Source organism: Montipora foliosa, unplaced genomic scaffold, assembly GCF_036669935.1.
Source record: "Montipora foliosa isolate CH-2021 unplaced genomic scaffold, ASM3666993v2 scaffold_263, whole genome shotgun sequence".
Classification (NCBI taxonomy): domain Eukaryota; kingdom Metazoa; phylum Cnidaria; class Anthozoa; order Scleractinia; family Acroporidae; genus Montipora; species Montipora foliosa.
In genome coordinates, this window is record NW_027179565.1 from 167,022 (window position 1) to 185,000 (window position 17,979).

General features: G+C 38.9%; 1 protein-coding gene across 3 annotated transcripts in view; it reads right to left on the minus strand.

Annotated features, from left to right (window-relative positions):
- Positions 1-276: 276 nt before the first annotated feature.
- Positions 277-17,979, minus strand: part of LOC137986671 (conserved oligomeric Golgi complex subunit 6-like) — a 50,743-nt gene continuing 33,040 nt past the window's right edge. Inside the window, exons 5-19 of one of the 3 annotated variants that reach the window (XM_068833609.1) lie at positions 15,612-15,694; positions 14,473-14,543; positions 13,283-13,376; positions 12,657-12,733; positions 11,562-11,613; positions 10,669-10,757; positions 9,823-9,887; positions 9,646-9,737; positions 7,675-7,789; positions 6,099-6,230; positions 5,407-5,574; positions 4,430-4,537; positions 3,674-3,727; positions 3,440-3,519; positions 277-2,152 (exon numbers count right to left, since the gene is read on the minus strand). In XM_068833609.1, coding sequence (XP_068689710.1) covers positions 2,005-2,152; positions 3,440-3,519; positions 3,674-3,727; positions 4,430-4,537; positions 5,407-5,574; positions 6,099-6,230; positions 7,675-7,789; positions 9,646-9,737; positions 9,823-9,887; positions 10,669-10,757; positions 11,562-11,613; positions 12,657-12,733; positions 13,283-13,376; positions 14,473-14,543; positions 15,612-15,694 — 1,428 coding nt within the window. In that variant the 3' untranslated portion in view covers positions 277-2,004. The remainder of the gene's footprint in view (positions 2,153-3,439; positions 3,520-3,673; positions 3,728-4,429; positions 4,538-5,406; positions 5,575-6,098; positions 6,231-7,674; positions 7,790-9,645; positions 9,738-9,822; positions 9,888-10,668; positions 10,758-11,561; positions 11,614-12,656; positions 12,734-13,282; positions 13,377-14,472; positions 14,544-15,611; positions 15,695-17,979) is intronic. The other 2 variants (XM_068833607.1, XM_068833606.1) reach the window with 2 other exon arrangements.

The following is a 17,979-nucleotide window of genomic DNA, read 5'->3' on the forward strand; positions in this document are numbered from 1 at the left end:
CATGTTTTTGTCCGCATTTTTGGCTTTGACCCTGCACAAAACACATTTTTTCTCGAGAAGATAACCAATCAAATCCTTCGAATAAATTATGCGCAACTAATTTGCAAACTCGTGCGAAGCGAAAACAAAAGATTGTGCAGGGTCACGGTCAATTCAACATCGATTGAAACAACATTGTTCTCTCTCTTGAAAGTTTTAAGGTTTCATAACCAGGCTCTTGATTAACTATGGCCTACGCTCGATCAATAATTTTTGCATAAGCTTAGATTTTAAAATGTTTCGCTTTGTCGTGAAGTTTGGAAACCGACCTTTTGCAGTGTTTAATATTGTTTGTTGCCGAGTGACAATACAGCATTATGACATATTGTTTAAAATATTGACCCTGAGCAGCTACGTAGCGGTGTGGTGGTCAAGTGGTTAGGTGACGGGTCAATAAACACTCTCAGGTTAACGTCCCATGTCCATCCAATTGGGTTGTCTTATAAATAACATAGGCCCATTTCCACAGTTAATCAAGAGCCTGGTTACGAAACCTTAAAACTTTCAACAGCGAGAACAATGTTGTGGCAATCGATGTTGAATTGACCGTGACCCTGCAGAATCTTTTTGTTTTCGCTTCGTACGAGTTTGCAAATTAGTTGCGCATAATTTATTCGAAGGATTTGATTGGTTATCATCTCGAGAAAAAAATGTGTTTTGTGCAGGGTCAAAGCCAAAAATGCGGACAAAAACATGAAACAAAGGAACTTGTCGAGTTTCGTAACCATCTCCATGCATTAACTATGCCCATTTCCCATAATCGATATCAAGCTTTCAATCTTCTAAATTAACGATAATAGTAAATTCAGAGCAAGCTACGAATGAACGATGGTCGTTAATTCAAGGTAGAGAATGCGTTGTAAAATGTGAAATACTTTCTTTGCATCTTTAGCTGAGGAACGCCTGCTAACATTTCACTGGAAAAGGGTCGATTTGCAGAAATGGTTTGGACAACACAGACCTTTCTTGCCCTGCTTTACCCCAAAACACTGTTCTCATTTGTTACATTCGACTCCGGGAGTTTAATCTGATCTTCAACCTACTGCTATAGTAAGTATAGTAAGAATTTAAACGGCGTACGACCGAGAGAGTGTTTTCAGTCACGTGATAAGTAACCTTGTTTTTCCACCGAAACAAGAAAACGTTTGCATATATTAATTCTCGGTTTTCACATGACGTCACTGCCGCCATGTTTGTGCCCCCAAACAAAGAAGCAGCGGTCATGTTGGCTCCCGAAAAAATCCTCCGGGAATTGAACTCTATTATTATGCAAACGTTTTCTTTTGTTTTCGTTGAAAAATATGGCTCTTGATCAACACGAGTGAAAATCAACAATAGAGCTCAATTCCAGGAGGATTAGTTAGGCACAGCATCATGGCTGCCGTGACGTCACGTGAAAACATTCGTCATCAACATGAGGCTTGAAGCTAGAGCCTCATCATCAACGTGAGGCCTGGTGCTAAAGCACAAGTTTTCATTTGGTATTGAAGATGATGCTTCACTCGAGAAGGTCGGTGGAGGCAAAACCTGTCAATTTGAAATGCTTGGAGAAGCACTTGTGCTGTGATGCCATCTTGCGGTATGGGCTCCAAAAACAATCGCGACATCAGTTTACAGGGTCCGCAGCTCACAACAGGAGCGTTCATCTGCCGTGGTACTTTGCCATCTTCTTCAAAACAAAGCTACTTCATTGGATGAAGCTGCCCGCCTATGTTTTGTCAGTCAGCCTTCGAAAACAGCCTTCTCTACTCCCGTGTTGGCGAACAAATCAAGTTGGAAAGATGTGTGCTATCCCAGCGGGCTCTTGACGGGGATTGAAATTAAGGTCGTGCGTTTTTTAGCTTGTTAAAACAAGAGGTGACATTTTCCTTTAATAGCACCAAGACTCGCTTTGAAAACGAGGCAACTAAAAGTTCAAAAAATCCGCTCTTGACAAAAAAAAAACACAAGACAATTTAGTCTTTGTTACGTCAACAAAGACGTCACTTGATCCGGGGTACGTGGCACAAGAGTTTTTACGTCCGCGTATTTATTTCTTTCGTCTAAGATGGCTTCGTAGAGCGTTTTATAGGTCACACAGACAGCATCCACTGACCGCTTGTGCACCGTATCTCTGCAAAACGGACGAAACACAAGGCTTAAACAATACGACTCGTAAAGTTCAGTTCAATCGGTTCAGTTACTTTCACCTGACCTCTAACGTTTGATATTTTATACTCCCGCACTGATTCTAAAGATTGGGTCAAAAACTCTTTTGCCAGTGTTTAAGGTCTACAAGCGAGCGTGTCGAGCAACGCTAGCAGTTGAAAAGGAGGTTGAAAACGAATCCCGCAAAAAATCCCAAGCTATTCTCGTATCCATCGCCCTTTTCGCTTCTCTCAGCCGAGGGGCCTTGGTACGAGAAAATCCCAAGCTTGAAAGAGACTAGAACCCATGACCGCGCGGCGACTGCGTTGCACAGCTCTGTAATCTGAGCTACCAAGCCCTTTGGGAGCAGATCGACTTCGAATTCGTACTACATCTTGTTTGAGGTAAATTCATCACTCTAATGACTACTGAGTGAGTTTCAATCGAGCGTCGTAAAACCAAAACCAAAGTAATTACTTTGGCCAATCTAAAAGGACGGAGACAATCCAGTAAATCAATCACAACTCGAAGTAATTACACGTAGCCGACACAAAGAGCGGGAAAATGTGCACGCGCAAGCTACGATTGGTTTTGGTTTCACTTCTGATTGGTTGAAAAAATGGCGCGAGACCTTTGAACCAATCACTGAGTGATGTAATGCAAAACCAAAGCAATTCGCTAATTACTTTCGACACTCAATTGAAAACCGCTCTAAGAGAAAATGATCATCGAAGTTGAAAAATAAGCCTTAAATAAAAATCCCAAGCTTCAAAGGGACCCGAAACCATGACCGTCGCTTGCAACTGTGTAAGCCCCTATTTTACTGTTGAAGGGATATAGTTTTCTGTTAAGGTGTTGGGTAGTAAACTGTTAGATAAGGTTAAGGGCAATGTCGTGAAATTCAGAAAAATCGGGACGATAGAATAGCAAACCTTGAAGGTGAGCACACACGGCCCAAGAAGTCAAACAAGATTCTTTTTCGGGTGATATCACATCCTCGTTTTGTCCTCTTCTTTTTGTTCTTACCGCGAAGGCAAGAGAGAGACCGGGTTGGTAAGATGACCATAATTCGATTGCCTAAGCCTGTTGCGATTTGCCAAAGGGACTATAACAAATATAGCTTTGGCACCTGGCGATTTGTTAGCGGCGAATAGAATGGGGCAGTCTCTGTTCCCGGCCCTTTCCCTTCGCGGCCTTGCCGCTCGTCAGGGCGCTTCCCAAACAACAAAACAACCCGCTACTCAATTTAATTTGAATACCACTGGATCGTTACCTTAATCTCGTTGTCCTTAGTAGATTGCACTGAGGCATAATTAAACTGTCTGGAGACGAGAGATATTTGTCGAATTTTGCCTGTAAAATTGAAGAAAACCGGGTCAAACATGACCCACTACGCCAAAGCACTTACTTTATCCTTCAAGAATCAAAGCAGCAAGCATAACATTACGGTTTGAAAAAAATTCAAACGCAAAGACGGAGACCATTCTGATGAGATTATCTTTCTTACCATAGCATCCTTGACACTTTGCGCATCCATTCCATGTAAGGATGATAATGGCACCTGAAAAACGAATATAGAAAAGAAGCCTGTCTCATTTCATTTAACAATTGAATATCGGTGAATAAAAACCGAGACGAAGTCGGGGATTTATTCACCGAGCCTGAGGTGACTAATTGTTTTGGTATAATTACATATTTGAGAAATATGCATTTTCTTTAAAACAATTAATTTCTTCGTCTGTCACCTCGACATAACGGCTTACGGCCATTTTGAAAAAAACTACTTAGATAATTATCGCGTAATAAACACCTCAAGGGCAATAAATCAGCCAATCAGCGCACGCCCGATTTTGAGTCTAGTCTTAAGTCTTAGCAATAAGCTTAAGGTAAGAGTACAGGTTAGCGTTATTGTTTGGTCAAGTTAAATTGAGAATTGGCGTTTGGGGGAAACTTTGTGAGGTTGATTTTCTGTATTCCGAGGCGCGAGTGATGTTAAAGGTTAAAGTTGGGGGGGGGGGGGGGGGGGGCGCAAGGGGACACTTCGTGACGCTTATTATAAGTGAACGAAGAGCTCTATTAATCAATAATGACTCGGGCACAGTCGGAAAAAACTCGAGTGCACCGCAAAAGAGAACCAAATTTTAGTTTGCACGCTCAATGGTTGAGTTAGAGGAGTACTAGTGAAAGATCTATTAATCGATGCTGTCTCGTTAAATAAGCTTGAGGACTGAAAAGCAAGGGAAAATAACGCTTCAAAACGTACTCGCTGGCTGCGGTTCTCTTGGTAGACCGTGTATAGACTGCCGACCCCAGAGCGCGCAAGAATAAACGACGCTTGCTCGCTGATCAACGTGTCAAGATGCGCTTCTGTCTAAGAAACAAATACACAACAATGTTAGCTGATATACTGTAACAATGTTAGCAAGCAGATGACAGATCAAGTATATTCAGTGAATAAGTCAACAAGTCATTGCAAAATGGCTACATTTTACTGCTCCCACCAAAATGCATTTTGAAAATGGTGTCTTATTCAAATGTTTCCGCTCCCCAGGGAACACAAAAAAAGTGGTAAAATTCGTCTGAAAATACGAGTAACACACAGCAATCTGGTCTTGGTAGGAAGTTATGCCATCATCGAAATGGTCTGTTCGTTTTGACAAGGTTTATCAGCAGGACAGCGATGTACCCCATGGTGGGTATAGGGATAACGAGGCTCAACCAGAGAACAACGTTAACGAACTCAAGCCAAGGGTGGAAGCGGGACTTGATCCCCGTCCCGCGATTTCAAGTCCAGTGCTCAAATTACTCGGCTACCGTCTCTTCTTTCTCAAGTAGGAACAATCCGAAATTCCCTTCTTTTCTGGTTCTGCCCTCCGCGACGGTGCCCCTGTGTTTTGCATCAAGGGTTCGGCTTATTACAGAAGGAAAGCCTCTTTTCTGACTATAATGTATATTTTCAATTGCTAAATTCCATGAGTGTTAGTTAGAAGGTATAGTGGGTTACCAGCCATTGCAAGTACTTTCTTTTAAATGTCAATGTGTTATCTGCTGTTCTTACTTTAAAATTCCCAGTCGCCTTTTTCGCTATATACATACATTCTTAGGGTACCGTCTCTTTGTCGCTGTTTGTTGATCGCCATCTTGGATTATTAGTCTCAAACAAAAACAGAGCCTGAATTAAGCGACCCCTTTTGTGGTGCGAGTTCGTGCTTAACGCTATTGTCGACAACAGCACTGTACCTGTCCAGCCAGCATTTCAATATGTTTATCCGTGAATTCGTATACTGCTAATGTGCTCTGTATTTGATGAATGCAGTTTATCATGTAGGCAGCCATGTCGGATGCATTCAGATGACTTGCAGACATGTTGCACATCTGAAGAAGTGGATCAACCAGACAAGATATGATCTGAGGAAATACAGAGCAAATCAACATATTCAGATGTCTCACAGTTTCACAGTAAACAAAGAGAATGAGTGGTTCGCATCAGCATGCTCAGGTTGTGGTCAAAACCACAAATTTGAAGATTCCAAGAGTGCCGAAAAAAAACCAGTGTTAAAATGCGTGCTGCACGTGAACTTTATTTAATTGTCTAGTCGTTCTACCGCTGAAGCACCAATTGGGGACACTGTAAACTGAAAGAAAGAAATTAACGCAAATCAAATCAAATTTTGGTTTTTCAGGAGAAGAGGTAAACCTGAGTACCCGGGGAAAACCCCTCGGTGCAGAGTAGAGAACCAACAAACTCAACCCACATATGACGCCGAGTCTGGGAATCGAACGCGGGCCACATTGGTGCGAGGCGAGTGCTCTCACCACTGCGCCATCCCTGCACCCAAGTGAATGGTGATCACACCAACCCCCAGCGTTTAACTGCCAAGCCACTACCCCACCCTCCAACGCAGCACCACAGTCCTTTTATTAACACTTACACGCGAGTAATCAGCTTGTCTGGCATCTAACGGAATAACGGAAGCATCGTGAGAAGTCAGCACGTCTTTTAACAAACTCATGGTCTCCTTTAATGACTCGGTCGGACTAAGATCCGGAGGAGGCAACTCAATCTAAGTATGTCCAAAGAAAAATTGCAACAACTTGATCAAGTCATGCCCTTCTGTTCTTGGTCATATCATTCCTCTTGAAAAGTGTATTAATAAACGGTGATTCCGAGCATCCATGAATCATCTACATCTACATGTAGATGTTGGTGTAGATGATTCGTGGATGCTCGGAAAAAGTCCGAGTACTTCTTTGCAGGGGTCGAACCGACGACCTTCCGATTACAAGTTCGGATGTTCTACCACCGTGCTATAGGAGACTGGTGGGAGCTAGGACTCGGGGAAACTCGGAAAAAGTCCGAGTACTCCTTTGCGGGAGCCGAACCGACGACCTTCCGATTATAAGTTCGGATGATCTACCACTGCGCTATAGGAGACTGGTGGGAGCTAGGATTCGGGGATACTCGGGAAAAGTCCGAGTACTCCTTTGCGGGAGCCGAACCGAGGACCTTCCGATCACAAGTTCGGATGTTCTACCAGTGAGCTAGATTATACAAAAAAGTCTGTCTGCACTTATGTCCAGAAATGGGAATAATTAGATGCACGCCCAACTTTGGTTGGTCAATTTAGCAGGCGGTATTCTGTAGTACGACCCAATGTGCGCCCTGCGAAATTTGAAATTTTGATAAAACTCTATAGCAATTTTTTTATGTCGTTTATGTTACGTAAACTTGTAAAACTATTTTAATCATGCTAGCAACCACTACTTCAGAAACCAAGAAGATTTATTCGTTTTTCGGATTTTGAGGCGGCAACTATTTGTGGCAGTTGAAACTTCCGCTTGGCTTCAACAAGTTCCTTTCCCGCGTGCCTGATTACCTCAGAGATATAATAAATGTGTTATTAACCTCGTTTCCTCGGTCCATACTGCAAAATTACGGATCCTCGTTTTTTCTCGTTGATTTATGGCCCAAGCGCGGTCTGTAATTTTACAGTAGGGACCTCGAACTTGGTTTGTAAGACGTATGTATTCATCATTGACTTCCATTTCTTCCCGGCTGGGTTTTGCCCAAGGCAGTCATAACCATTGCATAATGTTTCTGAGAGCGGTTTTCAATTGAGTGTCGAAAGTAATTAACGAATTGCTTTGGTTTTGCATTTACTTCACTTAATGATTGTTTCAAAGTTCTCGTGCCATTATTTCAACCAATCAGAAGTGAAACCAAAACCAACTGTGGCTCGCGCGTGCACATTTTCCCGCGCTTTGTGTCGGCTACGTGTAATTACTTCCATGTTTGATTGGTTTACTGGATTGTCTCCGACCTTTTTGATTGGCCAAAGTAATTACTTTGGTTTTGGCTTTACGACAGTCGATTGAAACTCGCTCTAAGATCTCAAACATGGACTACTGGTACAGAGTGTGTCACATTGCAAGAAAACAACGGACGGCAGCGACTTCATTCTACCTTTAAAAAGACAACAACAGAAACTGAAATATAATCAAGTCTACCTTCTCAAGTAATTTGCTTGCATGACAGTTCAGACTGTTGAAGAACATCTTCAGCGCCAAGGCGTTCATGTCGAAAACTGTGGCAGTAACTGAAGCTTCCTCGCCAATAAGGCTCCTGTAGAAAGTGCAGGGACGCAACATGCTTAGAAAATTTTTAAAAAGATATATATTTCTCCTTCCTTGAAGTACAGTCATAAAAAAACGTCAATGTTTTTTTTATAGTGGAAGTGCACTTAGCTATCAAGCTGGTTCACAGGCACCCCACTTGCAACCCCAACTGGCTGGAGGCATTCAGTTGGCTATTTACAGAGTGTGGTAGAGTTGAATCCGGGAAAACTGGAAACAAATCCAAACCAGAGGTTAGAACAGGATTTGAACCGGGACAACCGCATGCAAATTCAACGCCCTTACCACTGAACCACATCTCCTCCCATAAAGAACCATGCCCACTTAGAGTGGCTTTCAATTGAGTGTCGAAAGTAATTAGCGAACTGATGCGAATTGCTTTAGTTTATGATTACTTCACTCAGTAATTGGTTCAAAGTTCTCGTGCCACTTTTTCAACCAATCAGAAGTGACACCAAAACAAATCATGGCTCGCGCGTGCACATTTTCCCGCGCTTTGTGTCGGCTACGTGTAATTACTTCGAGTTTTGATTGGTTTACCGGATCGTCGCCGACCTTTTCGATTGGCCAAAGTAATTACTTTGGTTTTGGTTTTACGACACGCAATTGAAAATCGCTCTAATTCAATTAACACTTTGTGATTATTATTACATGCATTCCTGCTCATATTGAAACAATATACATGCGCATAACTTGAACATAGTTTGCTCTGAATTATGAGTCGGCGTGATTAAAATCTTAAGAAATGACTATATAAAACATGTTATTTTTCATTCCTTCTCGCAGAAACATGACCTGTTACATCCTTCATTGACAAACTTTCCAAAAAGGTAAATTCATTGAATCTTGGACATCTCACATTTTTTGACAAACGCAACCAGTCACAATGGCCAACTCCCCCAACATTGAATAGAAAAAGTTGGCGTTTTTCAAGACCCTTAGATGGCACAAGGCATTGAGTCAACATAATGTGAAAAAAAAAAAAAAAAAGCGGTACGGTGTCCCTTCAATGGCTTTCAACAAAAGCGGAATGTAGCATTGGACCAATATTGCTACTATCGGACCTTGTGGCTTAGCAAGAGGAACAGCAATGATCAAATCCAGAAGTTGAGGGATCCACTCCCAAAGTACATCTAAAACTCAGTCATTGATGCAATCAACAGGGGAATTCCATCACTTATAGTACTTACGGCATCACAAGACCTACTTTGATTGTTCAACACCAATACTACAACCAATTTGAAAACTGAATAAACAACTTTCCAAATACGTTTGATTTGTTACGGACGGTGCCTTCTAATTTAAAGGTATTTTTGCGTGGTTTACTGAATATGCGGGAAAAGATCTTAACAAGTGTTATTGAAATCCAAAAAAAAAAACCTGGGGGTAACCACACATTTTTCGAAGATAAGCAATCAATAAAATTTGTAAAAAGCTTTAAAATACAGAGCAATGTATAGCGTTCTTTTCCAAATTGAAGCTTAATTATCTCTGAAAAATACGTGGTTACCCCAAATTTTCTTTTTGGATACCAAGAGCACTTACTAAGTTTTGCTTTCTCCGCGTAGTTTTGAGCCGCGCAAAAATATCCCTGTATTAGTAAGCACCACCCATAGGAAATCCCAATATCTCGAGATGCGCAGAACGTATGCGCAATAACAATAGTAGGCACCGTCCAGCGTTTCTTCTTGCGTGATGCTCCAAATGTAAGGGAAGTCAAATTTTTTTGCTGGTCTCAGTTGTTTTTAAAAAGGTGGATAGATGTGCAATCCATCGGACAAATCACCATCTCATACCGCTATCCACCCTTTTGAACAACCATGGCCTGAATTTTCAGATTCTTACCCAATTGTTGTACCATAAAACTTGAGAATATTTGCCAAGCTAAACAGCATCACTGCTCCTGGTTCAGCGACTATAACTTGTTCAACTCGAACCTGTAAAAGACCATAAGAACACTCAGATTCATATTAATTCTCTTCCCGGGAAAGCTGCCATGTGATCAATGGAAATACGCATTACCTTGAAAGGTCGACAGACTCCTTCAGTAATATGACTAAGAATTTCCCTTTGTATTTGTTGGTCACCTAGAAAAAAATGTTAAAGTTTTCTTCCTGAGGCCAAAAAAATAAGGGCTGTATATGTAACAACTACAAACTTTAAAAATGGTACTGAAAAATATTGCTTTTTGTCCGATACTGGCCGAACTGGGTCCAATGAAGATCACATACTAAACTTAAGGCAACAGGATGAAACCAGGGATTGTGTTTGAAGCAGTTAAGAATGTGATACCATACACAGATAACCCTAAAATTTAACATAACAAGATGCAGGCCGGTTAACATCACAAGGTGTTGACTTACCCTTTTCTTGGGCCAATTAATTTGGACCATATGAACAGAAAACAGTCATGCTTGTGAAAACTAGTGTGACGAGGAAATTTTGTTGTGCGGTTGTGTTGTGCCTCATTGTTGGAAACAAGTCTGAATATTGTGGCTTTTTTATGTTTTTGCTTTTGAGCTTCTGAGTATGTGTTCTTTTCGTAATGTTTAGTGCTCTGTTTGTCATTAATTTTCAACAACCAGAGATCAGCACTGGCTCATCCACCACTTTGTTTATTTCTATTCTCGTTCAAGCTCAAGTTCCACAATAAATCTGTACAAATGTTGCGTTGTGCAGAAACGTGTCAAATAGTGTTTGTGTGGTCATTTCTTCAACTTAAATACTGGCAAGAAAAAATAGGAATGCCAAAATCCATGCAATAACTATTGTTGCATTTGTCATTATCGACTTAGTTACAACAAGGAGCATTGTGACATCTATCAAAATAACCGAGTGTGCTCATTGCCACATCAAGGGTGTACATACATGTTGACGCATTTTTAAGCAGGCTATGCAAGAGTTCCTTTTCTGAAGCTATTGCCTGGTGGAGCCATGCCAACATGTCACCAACATATCTGAGAAGAAATACAGTGTACGTGTAAAACAGGATATCAAAAGAAAAGGAAAAGAATCTCATATTTTTGATCTACAAAGAGCTTCATGATTGGAGAATCTGATAGGAAAAATAGGTTGTTCAAGTTCAAAATAATTGATAGGAAAATATAAAGTGTAGGAATTTTCTGCCAAAATATAGGCTCTTTACAGATGCTAAAATGGCTAAAAATAATCTGTATTAATTAAATCAAGACAAATGTAAAACATTTCCACATTTTCCATCACTCCCATCGACATGTGCTGGACAATGCTACATAACCAGGCTTTTATGACCACAGGAATCCCACTGTACAATGTAAATAGGAAGTGGGATATAACCAGAGGAAACACATACCATAAGAATGTATATTTATTATCGTTTTCTTTACTGTTCATTAGCTTTGCCAAATAAGAAAAATTAGTAAGAAATATTATTTTTACCGATAAAGAACTTTGATTTTGTTAATTCACAACAAAATGGCTTCACAGTGCAAAAAGTAGATATCAGAATATGTCCCATTTAAATAGGAAATAATAATTATAGGAAGATTTATGGAAAATAACATACAATGTAGGCTCTTTATTAGTATAGGATCCTATACAAATTATAGAATAAAATTAATAGGAAACATAGGAGATGTGGGAGGCCTGCAGTATCCATGTACAATTATCCCATATAACCAACAACTTGTAAAACATCATGACTATTCTTGACACCTTCAAACAGAGAACTCTGAGAGGTTCTAGCAAGTGCTGTAGAGAAGTTAGGAAGTAGAAGACCTTACCTTACTGGATCGTGAGAATGTAATTCGATTGGTCTGGGAGTTCCACCAGGACCTAAGACGAGAATAATATGTGAACATTTCTTGTAAGCTAAGTTTCTCTAAAAAACCTTGCACTCAAACTAAGTCAAGCCCCGCAGGATTCTACCCATTGGTCATCAAAAATTGAATTGCCTTGAAAAACGTTCCTAAATAAACCTTTATGCAGTTGTACACATAAGCAGCTACCAATGACTTTAGCAACGACGAAAATCAACCATTTCTGATTTGGAGAATGAAATACTGTACATGCCATTGAAAGTAGTGTTTCATTGGTTTTTGCAATTTTCAGAATCTGCCATTTCCTTTGTTATCATCTCTCAAATTCTCAACCATGACTTGCGACCTGAAACTTCTGTTTATACTGCATGGTCATGTTTGGAAACGATAGGATAGGATGGGATAGGATAGGATAACTTTATTTAGACAAGGTAAACTCATCATTGATTATCTCATCTTCCTGTTATTTTTAATTAATTCTGAGGGTCACAAGTTTAAAAGTCTTTGTTGTCACTTTTCCATGTTTCTCTTTTTAAATTAACTCTTCCCTTCCCTTCCCTTCTTATTTAGAGGGGGGAGGGGACAGGAGCAGATCTATGTAAAGTGTACCGGCATACAGCCTAGAGTGTAGTCACTGTACCATAATGATAATGATAATGATGTTTTATTCAGCTCATATTGTTGTTTACATTTTGATTTGAAATTCTTAATGAGGTTTCGGTAGCATTTTAGTTCTTTTTTTCTTTTAGTTAGCTAGTAAGTTACGAGCTGGGGAGCTAAGTGAACCGATAGGTTTTCTAGTTAGCTCCCCGTACAAATTAAGTTATGAAAAAATGCAGGTAATCATAAGGTACAAATTACAGCAATAATAAAGGACTATGAGGAAAAAAAAAAATTACAGCAATAGTTAGATGACTTACTAATTTACAAACTTGGCTAAGTGGAAAATTAGTTCCGTTTTTGTTCTGACAGGAGGTAACGTTTTATATACTTTAATAATTACTGGTGTTTGAAACATGATATGAACAAATTTGACATTGCCCTGCACATAGTACACACCTCCTCTCGTGAGTGCATCAATGAAGCACCTTACAACCGCTGTTCTTCTTGCTGTGCCATATTCATCTAAAGTATACCTGCGGAAAAGTTATTTATTGCTGTAAAACTACCATTCCCTTATTCTAAAACGCCCTGGGGGGGGGGGGGGAAATCGATATATCCCTGGGTGGGGAGGTGCAGCACGGCCCCTCATACCCTGACCCTGTTTAAGACAAATATCGCTGATTTTCCTACTATGTTTAAGACAGAATTCCGATTTTTGATACCCTGTTTAAGACACTTAACCCAGTTTAAGACAAAAATTGATAAATCAATACCCTGATTAAGACAAAAAATTATAAATTCGATACCCTGTTCAAGACAAAAATCCTGAAAAACATACCCTGGCTGGCCGCACGTCCCCATTAAGCCCCTTTCGATGGATTCTCATGGTTGGTCGCTACTGACTGTCAAATTCAGAAAGAACTGTGCTGCATTTGTGATGACTCCTTGATTAATTTTTTCTACTTGAATTTTTAGCACTCCAGTCCTGAAGAAACTGAACTGGAAAGAGGAAGGCTGTAACTTATGTAACAGCCCCCCAAAATGGTTAGCCAGGGGTAGATAATCAACTTATAAATTCTTACTTGAATAACACAGGCCTGTCTTCCAGAGCAGCCATTGCTCTACTGAGCATGCCCGAAAGATCTGGAAGGTCTCCTGTTAAACTTCTACACTCATCTACAAGTTGAAAATATTTGCATTAGAAACTTGCAGGCTTGTGTATTTTGTGGTTTAAATTTTTTCTTGGTTTAAAATCTTTTACACCAGGGCCCGGTTGTTCGAAAGCCGGTTAACTTAATCCATAATTAGCGTAAACTTTTGTTTCATTTTTTCAGCTTTTGGTGAAAGTTTGTTTTGCCTATTTTTGTTTTTTAAGACTGACTTATCCTAATGTAAATTTTGGTCGAATATCAGAGTTGACGAGCATTTGGGAGTGGAGAAATAAACTCCTTGGTTAAGTCTTAACCCGTGATTAGTGTTAATCGACTTTTGAACAACCAGGCCCGGTTCGATTTTGATTTTGATTTTTCTTTGTGTAAGATTCATTGTCATAATCTGACAGAGAGGAAAATCAAAATCGAACTGGTTTAAAATTTGGAACCACAACATAATATACATACATGTAACTTCTTCATAAATGACCTGCTCATTGTACTTCAAGATTATTTGGTAAAATTTTACACAACGTACTGTAACAGGCTGGTTTTTTAAGCACTTCAGAGAAGTAAAATGGTTGGAGATGGACAAAAAAAGAGCTTTGCTTCTAAAGGTTATGAGCTACACGTAGAGAGCAAAATGCTACATGTACGCAGGGCTGTCAATAACTTTTCAATTAGGCAGAGAAACTAGGAAGGTACATGTAGGTGGGGAAAAAACAGCAACTTTGTAGTGCTTATTTATCACTTTGAAAGTAGGCAGGTATGAAACACCCAGGAGGCAGGGAAAATCCTCACGCTTCAGCCCTTAATCACAGACTTTATGAGTACATGCCATTAAAACACAGCACGTGTACACGTCAAAACAGCAAAGAAAACATTCAATGATTATTACAATGTACATGATTATTACAATGTACATCTACTCCGTAACATTTTACTTTAGTTCCTCTTGTGTAATAAAGGGGCTTCAAATCCACCTTTTAATAATATATTATTTAATATATAAGAAGGACATACACTGTCCATGTACTGTACCAACAAACAAAGGCATCAAAATGGGATGGTCTTTATCAGCCACTATCAAAGTCAATGATTACTCTTTTCATTCATCTCACCTTGTGTCCATCTGTACAACTTCTCATAACTGGACTCTAGATGCAAAGCCATTGCCTCCATAATTTGCAAACTGCAATATTATAATAAAAAATAATACCAAAAAATTCCAATCAGAAAAGATCTAATTTTATCTAGTTTTTCTATTTAAAAAAATAATGTCGACCAAATTTAAAGTCTACATGTATTAATGCATTTTTAGAATTTGCTAAACAAAAAATGTGGCCACTTCTGTTTTCGTTTCCAAATTTCCAGAGGGGCCAGCATTTTGGACATTATTCACAGAGTAGTTGTGTCCATGGATGTGTTTCCAAAAAAAGAGATCTTTATCGATAAAGAAATGGATGAGACCACATGGCATCAGAAATTTACAATGTCTGGCACCCAGAAACTTTACACATCCAAAGAGGCAAAAACGAAAAAAAATATTTTATGTCAAATAAAGATACTTTTAAACCAGACTATATTTTTGCAACAACTTAACAATAAACAAAATTAAAGATATCCTTAAACCCTTTTTACCCCTAATCTGGCTGCCATTGACAAGAAAATTATTGTCTGACAGTAAAGTAAAATCTTGAAGTGTCACTTTTGGTAGGGAATTAGGGTTAAAGAGGACACAGCTTTTGAGTTGACATACATGTATGTACAATCCCCTCATGTATTGTAGATGTTGTTAATGGAATACACTCTCCATTCTATAGTGCCAACATTTTTTTGAAAGGCATTAAGGCCTTTGATGTATTAAGAAAATTAGAAGAAGAAACAGGTAAAGGTTACTCTTAAATTTAACCACTTTCAAGACTACCGTGATGGCAAATTCAAAAGAATTTGCTACTTTCGTCACCACACACATCCTGTAACCTATAATTATTGTGGTTTATAATTTGCTACAGTGTATATTTGTAAAAATTACTTTTCAATTCTGTATTTGTATGAATATGATTTTTATTGTAGATAGTGTGAAATAAAATGAACATGAACTTCAACCTGTACATGAACAATTCCATTATTTTTTTTCAAGGAATACACTGTACACTTTAAAACCACCAAAGATGATCTTGGTGTTACACACCAAATTTACCTAATTATTCAAACACACAACAGACAAGAAAAAAAATTGTTTGAGGTTTGAAGTTACCCTGCTGTTTGTTGCTTTGTCCTTAGCAGCACTTTGCAATCGTTGTGAATTTCTCTTACTCTTCCAAGTGCTTGAAAGAAATTCTATTAAATTAAACAAAGATGATTAAAATAAAACACTTTGTCCTAATGATTAATTCAATTATGAATGAGACAAGAGAAATTTCATCTTGTCAGATACCGTACATGTCGCCAGGATTGCAAGAAATCATGCAAGTTGAATTCGATATATACATGTAAGCATCTCAATACCCTTCCCCAGCTCAACTTCAACATTACTTCAGGGCTCGAAATTGCGACCAATACGGTCGCATTTGCGACTAAATTTTTCCCTTTGCGACTAAAATATCGGGAGAAGTCGCAAATTTGCGACTTGTTATCACCTTCGTTCTTTCGAAGCAAAAGGGTTAGAAGTTGCCACTTTGCTGCTACTTTTGCTAAAATAAATAAATAAATAAATAAATAAATAAATGACAAAATTATTTTGTTTCTCGCTCTGAATTTTCTCTGAAGGTAGCGTAATTGTATAGTAATTTAGCTGCGATGTTACGTGCACAGCTCCATTCCTTCGATCATTCGCCATTTTCAGCAGTTTCTTTACACACAAGTAGGTAAGTACTTCATGTATCCCTTATTATTATGTATTTAAATATAAGCTATTTATAATGTATTTCAATTATTACCCTTATATACCCATGTATACCCTTATATACCCCTATATACCCATGTATACCCTAAATACCCCTATTTACCCATGTATACCCTTACATACCCCTGTATACCCTTATATACCCCTTGTACCCTCATATACCCATGTGTACCCCTGTATACCCTTATATACCCCTGTATACCCTCATATACCCATGTATACCCTTATATACCCATGTATACCCCTATATACCCATGTATACCCCTATATACCCATGTATACCGATGTAAACCCTTATATACCCATGTATACCCCTATATACCCATGTATACCCCTGTATACCCATGTATACCCTTATATACCCATGTATACACCTATATACCCCTGAATACCCATGTATACACCTATATAACCTACTCAGATCATTGTCCTATCAGTCTAAAATTAACTCCCTCCCGCTCTCACATGGTAAAAGACAATGCACCTAGACAACCACTATGCAAAGCGGCACCTACTCAAAAGAACTTTAAAAAGTTTCTTTGGAAGGCAGATTCAAAAGACAAATTTCTCAGTGCATTATCCAATCCTAATGTTCAAAGATTATTTGATTCCTTCAACTCAGAACACCACGCATCAGTAGACGATGAAATCTCGCAATTTAACCAAATTATCAATTCGGTGGCCAAATCATGCCTAGCAACATCGCGGAAAACCTCTAAAACTACCAAAGAAAAGAAACCATGGTACGATCACACCTGCAGACAGTTAAAGAAACAACTGCAACAATTAGTAAAGAAAATTAACCCCAGTTCTCACCAATCACTACGACAAGATTATTTTGTTCTTAAAAAGAAATACAAAAAGCATGTCAAAATGATGCATAAAAGATACAAAAACCAAATAGTAAATGAAATTAATGCTTTACACCCAAAACACAGTCAAGATTTCTGGAGGTATATTAATCAACTTAGAAAAAGCGATGCTGTCGAAGAGGAAACCTCTGTTTCGTCAGAAGATTGGATATGTCATTATCAGAAATTATTATATGATAGCCAGGAACCGCACACCACTTTGGACTTTTCAAATGAAGATATGGACTGGGAAAACGAAAATTCACCGAATAACGACATTTTAGGGCAGCCTATTACGACCAACGAAATCCATGAACAAATATCAAAACTCAAGTTGAAGAAAGCTTCGGGTATGGATTCTATCCTTAACGAAATGATTAAACACGGACGCTATTATCTAATGCCTTCATTAGAAAAACTGTTCAATGATATACTAGACAGTGGAACATTCCCAACCCATTGGAACATAGGTGTTATAAAACCGATATATAAAAGAAAGGGTGATAAGCGGTCTCCAGCAAATTATAGAGGAATCACATTGACGAGCTGTTTAGGAAAACTATTTACATCAATCTTACAATCCAGGCTGAACAAGTTTATCGAACAACATAACATCCTCAATCCAGAACAGTTTGGATTTCGCCCAAATTCCCGAACAACAGATAGTTTATTCATCCTACAGCAACTCATTAATAAGTATACAAAACAACATAAGAAACTTTATGTTGGCTTCATCGATTATGAAAAAGCGTTTGATAGCGTGTGGCAGTCCGGGCTGATCTATAAAATCTACCAATATGGAGTTAAAGGCAAATTCTTTAAAGTCATTAAATCCATGTATTCGTCGATTAAAAGTTGCGTCAAAACTG